Below are 10448 nucleotides of genomic sequence, written 5' to 3'. Positions count from 1 at the left end.
TCGTTATTTCGACATAATAGGCTATGTATTGTCTAAATGCGTGCCCATGTCATGATTATATTGTCTGCTACAGCCTATTATTTGCAAAGAGTTACAGCTTTCTCCCTTTCCCCCTGCTTTATGATAAATAAAGAATTGTATTTCTGCCTAGTGAATGATTTACTTTGACCTCCAGAGTTAAAGGAATAGTTCACTTTAAAATTAAAATCCTGTCACCCTCATGTTGTTTCAAACCTGTATGAATTTCTTTCTTCTGCTGAACAGAAAGGAAGATATTTAGAAGAATGTCAGTAACCAGACAGTTTCTGGTCTCATTGACTTCCATAGTAGGGAAAAAATATACTATGGAAGTCACTGGTACCAGAAATTGTCTGGTTACTGACATTCTTCTAAATATCTTCCTTTCTGTTCAGCAGAAGAAATAAAATCATACAGGTTTGAAACAACATGAGGGTGACAGGATTTTCATTTTAAAGTGAACTATTCCTTTAACCCTCCCCTCCCAGTCTTGTGTGTGAAGGTTACAGTATAAACTATGATTTGTGTATACTACATTATAAATATATCATACTTTTTTACATGTAGCCTTACTTGAAATTACAAAAAAATACTATGAAGGTAAGCTACTTGACTTGTATGTTTAAAAATGTTGTTTGTATGACGTCTTTGAGTAGGCAAACATGCATGTTGTGAACGGGGAATATGCTTCAACAAAATAAAATAAAAGTAGACTCATTGACTAGTGGTTTCACACTTGATGACCCCAGTGTATGTGTGTGTATTACATGTCTCTCCTAAATAGATTTTTTTTGATTGAATCAACCATCTTTTCTCTTTTCTTTACCTTAAGACTGGTCCTACCTATGGCAGAAAAATGATGACAGGCTATCTTGCAGCCGCAGGAGTCCATGCATCCGAAGGTCGTGTGGGAGATGTCTTGCGCAACATTCACATGCCTTATCACAGGGCACGATGTCAGGTAGGTTTGATCTAATGTCAATAAAGGCCGGATTTACTAAAGGCTTATTAAGTGTATTGATTATTGGATTTTTAAGGTTGGGATTTCTTGGCATTGAGGTAAATGTGACAGTTTAATTGGTTAGGGTATTTGAATAGTTCTATCAGTAATGATAATTGTACTAACATTACAAGTACTCACTTCAGCTGTAGCAGTAGTAGTCCTTGGTACTATGAATAGTAGCAGTAAGTGTAGTGTATTGTGGTAGTAGAATGTCTTGCAGTATTGTTTTCAATCAGTACGATAATCAAGTAACAGTGGTTGCTCAGGTGTTATGTTGTAAGAGTAGGTTACAGGAGGGTTTAAATGTATTTGCTACAGTATAGTAGGCGGTTATGTCTAAAGCTTTACACCAGTGTGCTTTTTTTCTTTGATTTCAGTATGGTTTTCTAATGATGTACTGATTTTCTGTCTGTTTTTTGTCTGTTTTTAAGGGAGCCAGGAACCTTAATCCTGTTCCATATAATGCAGGCTATGTGGGTCACAAAGTACACATAGACCAGAATGAAAAAATGGTTATGTTTGGTGTGACTCATGTGCTGGCGATCGATGGCTTCTCCAGCAAAATTGTTGGAAAATCAACAATGCCTGTGAAGAACAACCTCACCATATACAGTGACATTTACAGGTAATTTAAACCACCTTTTCAATGTACCCAAAAACAGCAAAATAACTTTGTCAAAATAAGAACCAGCTTCTGGAAATCATCCCAATTCATGATTTGCTTAAACACTGTTTATGCAGATCCTTTAAAACCTTAAAATCAAATTGGCCAATTTTCAGGCCTTATCTGTGAATGTAAAGAATGCAATTTTATCTATAAAAATAATTAATTGGATTATGAGGTTAGCATTATTTTTAAAGTAGTTTTAAAAGTTTACTCTAATTTATAATAAAAACAGCATACAATTACAATTAAGATGCAGAAATTAGTGAAGGACTGAAATGTTTAATCGATTATCAAAGTAGTTTGGGGTTCATCTAATCATATAATTGTTGCAGCTATACAGCCTTTTAAGCAGCCAGTCAACACTCAGATTACCTCCCCACTACCTGACAACATAAGACATACTATATATTTTTCAGCTAAAGGTGACACTAACAGACTCCATACTACTGTCAAAGAATTGGGAATATTATCTTTTCTTGCAGAGGTGCCGTGATAGAGTATGGGATGTGGGACCAGGTAAGAGTGGACCATGGGAAGGAGTTCTACCTTACTCTTTACATGCAAGAGAAATTGGCCAGCCACCGCCACAACACGGAGAGGCCACCTTATATGCAAACACCATCAACAAAGGTGAGTACAGTTGAGCAAACTATGCACACACCCTGATTGTAATTTGTAAGTTTCAATGATTTTAATGTCAGTCTCCCTTTTAATTTATTCCTTATGCCTGTATATATTCGTAATGTAACGCTAAAGGTTAGTGACAATTGTGTAGTGTTGAAATCAGCTCTTGTTGGACAGTATTCTCTGTGTAAAGAATCTAAATAAGTATTTTATATTTTGGTTTGACAGAATCACACTATTGAAAGAATTTGGCCTGAAATCAACAATAGGGTGAACTACCCTTTAAAAGTGGCATTGGTCCAACTAGTGGATCAGGAGGTGTTGGATATGGAGGACAGAATGTCCAAATTTTGTGTGTCATCCTTGACATGCCAGTTGGCTCGGCTTGGAATTGACCGTGTTGTACAAGCGTGGAATGCCCACAGGATTCCAGGTTTGTGTTGGGGTTTGTCTCAATAAAATTTGAGTCTGATTGCATGTCATCTCATTGTGAACTAAATTTTGAAAATGCGTTATAAAATGTGTGATGCCTATTATTAATGACAATGTCACGCATTTTGTATACTATTTTAAGTGGTTTTCTGATGAACATATTTTTAAACTTGTTTAATAAAACACTAGGGGAAGCATGATGCAGATCATAAGTGAGTTCTGAGACCATCATTGAGCTTTGTAATATAACATAAGTCCTAGGTAATTTTATGCAACATTTATAAAAACACATTTTCATAGTGGTTTTGGTAAAGCAAATTCACATTTTACTATGCAAATCCTAAATGTTATGTTGTAGTAAATAACAGAATAATTTGCCTAATAATAATAACAACAGTCATCCTTAAGCTATCGTAGATTGTTCCCCCTCAGAGGACCACAATGGAAATAAGCCCACGGCTTTTTTGTGTATTTTATCCTCGACAGTTTTTTAAAAATGCGTATGAATTGGTCTTTTGGGCTTGATTGTACTTGTTTTAACTTTATACGCATGAAGCAAGATTGTGGGTCAGCGTCTCAAAATGCACAGTGGTTAGACAAAGTGGGATTCATTTTATTTAAAAAAAAAAAAACTATTTTGAGAAATTCATTTGTATAGCTTGAGCAATGTATCCTTTTTATCTTTACTTCTTTTAGGAAAGGGAATCCCCAGTTACTTGGCCAGAGAGGGATGCCCAAAACGCATATCCACAGACCTTTTGCCAGAGGCATCAGTGGCTGCAGACTGGTATGAGCAAGAGGTGGGATCATTGACAAGAGTATCACACTTTGGCACCAACCCCTTTCAGAGTGCACAGGACCAGGAAACCGCAGAGAGGGAATTTGCTCTGCAATGGCCAGATGTGACTGTAATGTTGGACAATGCTGTCAACAATCAACCAGAAGATTTTAAGTCTGGACTCCAAGGCCTGATTGATTTGACCAGACAACCCGAGTATCCGCAACGGATTGAAGCGTGCGTCCGAGTGAAGACAGTGCGGCGTGTGAGCGAGCCACAAGAGAAAACACTGTATCCGCGCCTCTGATCGCAGCGGCAACGAGCACTTTGATCACTTGATTTAAAAAAACACATTTCAGCGCTAGATCGTCTCTTATTTAAACAAGTAATAAAAACTCAGGGAGTGTTTTAGCGCAATTTTCTGACGTCATGGGATCACAACACTAACGCCGCCTTCACACTGGCAGTTGAAATCAGCTCTGATACGGCAGCGAAACGACCGGAAGTCATTCATTTCCTATGGAGATTCGCAGACCGCATGCGAATGGGTCCGAACCAGGTGCGAACGAGTGCGGTGCGAAAAAAATCGTGTCCGTTGGCCATCCGGATGCGTTCAAAAAATTGAACTGTTGCGAAAGGCTACGGACGGTTTCTATCCGAAAATCCCAACGGAATTAGCGTTGCTATGGTACTGATAAACAATCCTGGATTCTTAACTTTTAATAAAATAAATAATGATTTTATAACGATTAGTTGTCATGTCATTTTTTTATTTTCATGATGTTTTAACGTTATTAGGGCAGTTAATACAATTAAATAATTCAATATTTAAATATACTCGCTTCCGAGGCTTCCGACCACTGATCTATATAATGACATATATATATATATATATATATATATATATATATATATATATATATATATATATATATATATATATAGTCATTCTATATAGATCAGTGCTTCCGACGCTTTTCACCGTTGTGTACGACGTCCGCTGGGGGCGTATTGCGTATTACGGAGCTGATTTCAACTGCCAGTGTGAAGGCGACGTAAGAGATAGTAAATCTTTTCCTGGATTTTTTTTGTGCGTTCCCGAGATTAGACCTTCCTTAACATAATGCCGAAAACCCGAAGTCTCTAGGTGGTCTGGTTGAGGAGTAGATAGAAGTACAAGTTTGGTGCGCACAGACAGAACAGAAATCATGAGTTAACAATCGCAATTTTGTCCGGTGGAAAATTGCGCTAAAAACGAACGAAATGAATGCTCTGCCAGTTAACTGGAGATGTTTTATTTATTTGTAGAATTGGTACATTCGTGCCGCGAGATGTTTTAAAAAGTGGTGGGGACAATATCGACCCTGGCAAAAAGTGGTGGGGACAAAAAGCATATAAAGACATGTCAAAGTAATCCATTTGAATTCAAGAGTTCTGAAAAGACAATCACTTTATTTGAACAGAACAGATTAATTTAATTTATATTTAATTTAGGTTTTTATTTACACTTATAACTGTTCAACACATACATAGAGCACATCAAATGCAAACAGAATCTCAACTGTGTGTGCTTGTGTGTTCTTCAAGCAAGCACATTTGAGCTTCTGGAAGATTGTTCTCTCAAGACAAGCATTCACGACTGAGCTTCTGTTTGCTATATATGATGTGCCACATTAAACTGTGAATGTGGCTGTCTATGGCGGCAAATCAATGGCAATAATCACCGAGCACACAACTGATGCTAGCGCGCGCGGTGAATGACTTCCGCGAGAGGATAACAGATCTACACGCGAAGAAACGGGAACTCGCGAGCTCATTCAAACCCTGCGCGCGCGCATGACATCATCTCAGCACGCAATACAAGCCCTTGCGCGCGCGCATGATCATTCCCCACGCGCTCGTGCTTGATCTGCTCTCGCCTACTTTTGCTCTCTCGAACACTTTTATTTTTGGCAGTCGAGGGGCGGGACTTACTGTTTTAATAACCTCAAATGTCATTGGTTACTTTTCCCCTTTTCCAGAAGTCAGTTGCGATTGGACGCCTGTCCAATGACTCGTAGCCTTGACTTGAGACATGAGACATCACTTCATTTGTTTTATTTATTGTGGTTTATTAATGTGTAATGTGATTTAATGCATTGTTAATATAGAAAAGATTCTTACCAGATACTTTATTAACAGAAAGCCTTATTACATTGTGTTGTTATGAGATATTTAGGCTACAGACTAATGACGCATTGGTATTTACAACACCACTGGTCACTATATGATAAAAGTGTGAAAATTAATCGTAAGAAGAAGTTTATATTAGTTCAAGTTTGCTCTGTGTGGATGTATTTTTCTGTTCCAGTAATGTTCTATGACTAAACCTTGAAGGGAAAATATATCACCTATGGTGTCAAAGCCTGTTCCCCAATGGTATCTGCTGAAGCCTTTGCTGGAGACATATATACCCCTTGGGTCCCAGCAAGTTTTCACCAAGGTGGTAGGACCCAGCGATCCATTTCACCCCTTTGCATACCTTGTTTATTCGTGTAGCCTGCCCTCCAGATAATAAATATGCACTTGCTTTGCAATTCATCCATTGGGTTATTATGGAATCAAACTAATCAAGAGTTCTAGACGGGTTCTTCTTATTTGTTTTCATGTTGCTGTTCTCATGATTGCTGTATGAGATTTTTATATACAACTATGTCTAGGGTCTTGAAGTTCTATCACACCACATGTAGACACTTATGTTTTCTTACTTGGCATATGTAACTCTTTAGTTTTTTTCAACACCACTGGTCACTATATGATAAAAGTGTGAAAATTAATCGTAATAAGAAGTTTGAATTAGTTCAAGTTTGCTCTGTGTGGATGTATTGTTCTGTTTCAGTGATGTTTTGTGACTAAACCTTGAAGGGAAAAGATATCACCTATGGGGTCAAAGCCTGTTCCCCAATGGTATCTGCTGAAGCCTTTGCAAGAGACTTTTGGCGCTTTTCCACTGCATGGTACGGTACGGCTCGGTTCGGTACGGCTCACTTATGGCTCATTTCCACTGCATGGTATGGTACGGTACGGTACGGCTCGCTTTAACCCCTTAACTGTCACCCCCCTTTTTGAGAATGGACATTAAAATGCACTATTCAAGCTTAAATGGTTGTAATTCAAGAATGCTTTGGAGTAGAGCCCTGCGCGGGACTGGTTTCTTCATCCCGCTCCCGCCCGCGCCCGCCGAATTTCTGACCATTACCGCCCGCTCCCGCAACGTATGTGTTACACTCCCGCCCGCTCCCGCAATATGTATGTCCACTCCCGCCCGCACCCGCAAAACTCTGAGAATTTATTCCCGCACAATAATAGAGATGCATTGATTTTGTGTCTTCTCCCGTCCCGCAGGAAAAACATGTATTTGTATTGCTATTATTGAAGAGATTCATGGGGTTTGTTTCGTTTCCCTGGCCGGCATGTATTCTGGACACATACAACACAGGACAATGGAGGAAATCGAGTGTATGCTGTTTTTGGATGGTTTTGTTTTTGTTTTTGCTGTTTTTATTCAGGATACTCCGTCTGGCGCGTGCAATGATGACGCAGTGAATAGTGATGATTCTCTCTGATCAGCAGTCTGCCGTATTTTCACGTCACATTTTAGTATCGCCTCAGCTCGTTTAGAACCTCGCCGGAGGTGGTATGAAAAAAAAGTACCTGGAAGCAGATACAGTTACAACTTTTACACAGTGGAAAACCAAACAAAGGCAAGGCGAGGCGAGGCGAGTCGAGTCGATCCGAGCCGAGGCGAGCTGGTACTGTGTAGTGGAAAAGTGTCATTATTGACATCTCCATCATGTCGCTAGGCTACCTCCCGATCCCGCAGTGTTTTTTTTAGCCGCCCATTCCCGCCCGCAGCAAAGTTCAAACTGCCCGCTCCCGCGAGATTTGCGTTGGGTCCCGCAGGACCCGGCGGGACTCAATCCCAATGCAGCCCTCTACTTTGGAGTATAGACCTAAGTTTGGTCTTGTTTTAAAGGGGAAAAATAGCAGATTATAAGTGAAAGCACTTCAAAAAATTAAAGTTTGAAAAAGTTATGGAAGTTTAAATTTACATTAAATAAAATATAATTTATTTAATATTTTATATTTTATATAAAATATATATTTTATAAAATATGTTTTACAAAAAAAATACTATAAAATCAAAGCCATATATCTAACTAAGTTGTGTTCCAAATTTGAAGTTGATATCTTCTATCTAGTAGATTTTGTTTAGGCGTATTACCAAAAATAGCCACCGGGTGTCATTGAATTCCATTGAATTTAACTGTATGCATTCTACCATAACAAATTAATAAATTTCTGTCCAAATATCACTTCTGTCACAAAATATGGAACCTTGAGACTCAGACCTTTCTGACAATATGTGTTTTGTCAAGATTAGAAAATATTTTGATCATAAATTATGAAACATAATGATGCCCAAAAGGGGAGGACCCTGATAAAATAATTTAGAGTACCGTTTCTATGGTAACACAATGTCCAATCTCAAAACAGTTTTCACAGGATGAATTCTGAGATCGTAAGCTTTCAAATGATACCTAATTTATGATAACTACTAAAATATGTAATGTAATAAAAAAGGCGATAAATAAAGATAATATTATATTTTAGAGGATAATATATAGGGTGAATACTGGTAAAGTGGGACAATGGGTAAAGTGGGACAGTTAAGCTTCTTAATTTCTATCTTTACATGTAAATGATTCCATTACTAAAAATCAACACTGAGCTCATCATAAGCATGTATGTGATAAAAAAATATAGATTCTGTGGCTATGACATCACTTCCGGGGGTGTGGCACACCATATTCAACAACCTTACAGTGAACCGTGATGTGAAAGTAAAATGACATAGCATTCTGAGGTGAATAATGTTTAGATTATAAAAATTAAAACACTCATGGATCATTTGTAATTGTTATATATTTTGTTATACGATATAATGGTGAATCAGAATTTGTAAAAATCACATTCATATGAATCTTTTTTTGTTGTTTTTTATGTGATTTTGACACTGTCCCAGTTTGCCAATAGCGTATTGTTAAACTGGGACAGGGTATTATTGGGACAGCCATTTAAGTCATTCTAATGGGGGAATTGAGTTTTTGTATGCCACTCATAAATTTAGTTAGCTAGCTAGATATTTCAACAAAGATTGTAAACTGATTTTAAAAAACAATGCCAATTCCCCAAAAAAAAAAAAAAGAAAAAAAGAAAGATGGATGATACAAGCTTGGATGGCTGGGACATTTGCAATATTTGCAAAAAACTTTTCAACAAAAAGAAATGAAACTTAGCCTGTGTGGAATAAAATTAGCCTATAAGAAGAAATGTTTATGAAGATTTCTATTTTTCAAATTTATATGAAATAAACTAAACCCAATACAAAATATTGTGGACAGGCGAGGGAGGGAGGGGTGGAAAGAATCTGCTGTACCTGCACCCCTCCTTAAAAAAAGTGATTTTTATTTATTTTGTTGTTGTTGTTTATATTGTTATTGTGTATTTAATTAATTGGGATAACATTTGAATAACAATTTAATGTGTTTGAAGTGTCCCAGTTTGCCAATAAAGGTGTCCCAGTTTGACAGTATCACCTGAAAAAATGTGGTTTGGGCTCCATGTGTGTTTGAGGAAGAGTCATCCATCCTGTGTTTAATATTTCTTTCTTTTTTATTCTGTATAGTAGAGTAGAGCACTTAAGCTATTTAGAATTGTATCATATAAGGGGCTAAGACATTTGGATCATAATAAAACATTATACAGAAGGTAAATTATCAGAAAGTGTCCCACTTTACCAGTATTCACCCTATATTATACTTTTTAGAAGATAATATTATTTTATATTTTTTTAATTGACAAATACTAGATTAAATGTTTTATTATGAACTTTTAGCATGAAAACCAAAGTTTAAATTATTAAAAGTGTGTGTGTCGACTTTTTGTGATAATGGTCAAAACTCCTGTTATGATGAAGATTTTTTGAGGTGCACTCTTGTCATAAATTCATTTATTACTGTTCCTGCATAAATTGTAACAAAAAACAGTGCTGAAATATCTATTAAGGAGTCTTAGACCTTTCCAACAATATATAGTTTGTCATGATTAAATTAGGATTTAATTGTAATATAGTGAAGTAAACTTAGGCGTCCCGTATACGGGACGGTGACAGTTAAATGGTACCACCTCTGTTGAGGTTCCAAGCGTACCGTACCGATACTAAAATGTGACGTGAAAACACTGCAGATCACTGATTGGTCAGACAGAATCGTCACTACCAGCGTCATTGCATTTACGACACGAGACACTAAGTTAAACCCGCTAGATTTAAATAGTCAGACAACAGCCAACGCAGTAGCACCTGTTTTTAGAGTATTTACTTTAAAAAAGAAGTAAAAAAACTTCAAAAAAGAAATGGCTGAATCGTGGTCAGTGGACGAGGTGCAGACGTTCCTCTCGTTGGTTGCCGAGGAGCGGATCCAGCGAGAGCTGGATGGGGCGACACGGAATGAAAAAGTGTTCCAAGAAGTAGCTCAGCTCTTGTCTCAGCTCTTGTCTCCGGACCTACAAACAGTGTAGGGACAAATTAAAAAAACTAAAAAGTGACTACCGAGCCATAAAGGATCACAACGGCCGGAGTGGTGCAAACAGAAGAACGTGGAAGTGATTCGACCAAATGGACGCTATCTACGGAAGTCGACCTGCGAGCAATGGGAGAGAGGGTGCCCTGGACTCGGCCACCTCGTTGTTGGACAACACAATCGAGGATGGTACGTTGTGTTATGTTAACAATATTTTAAGTTTGAAAGCTTCACTTTATTGACCATCTATACTGTAAAGCTTTATTTTGTTTTTTACATGTATGCCTATTCAATTATATTTAA

General features: G+C 37.5%; 1 protein-coding gene across 1 annotated transcript; it reads left to right on the top strand.

Annotated features, from left to right (window-relative positions):
- Window positions 1-612: 612 nt before the first annotated feature.
- Window positions 613-10143, top strand: LOC307174514 (uncharacterized protein; the record flags this gene model as incomplete). The annotated part of the gene is made up of 8 exons (XM_079898379.1): window positions 613-618; window positions 851-979; window positions 1453-1646; window positions 2171-2318; window positions 2541-2745; window positions 3441-3813; window positions 6427-6518; window positions 9998-10143. The coding sequence occupies 8 exons, from the start codon at window positions 613-615 to the stop codon at window positions 10141-10143; spliced, it is 1293 nt and encodes a 430-aa protein (XP_079754505.1).
- Window positions 10144-10448: the final 305 nt, after the last annotated feature.

This window comes from Squalius cephalus (assembly GCF_949319135.1).
Source record: "Squalius cephalus genome assembly, chromosome: 17".
NCBI classification, from domain to species: domain Eukaryota; kingdom Metazoa; phylum Chordata; class Actinopteri; order Cypriniformes; family Leuciscidae; genus Squalius; species Squalius cephalus.
The sequence above is the reverse complement of the archived record's forward strand: the minus strand, read 5'-3'. Positions and strand labels throughout refer to the sequence as shown.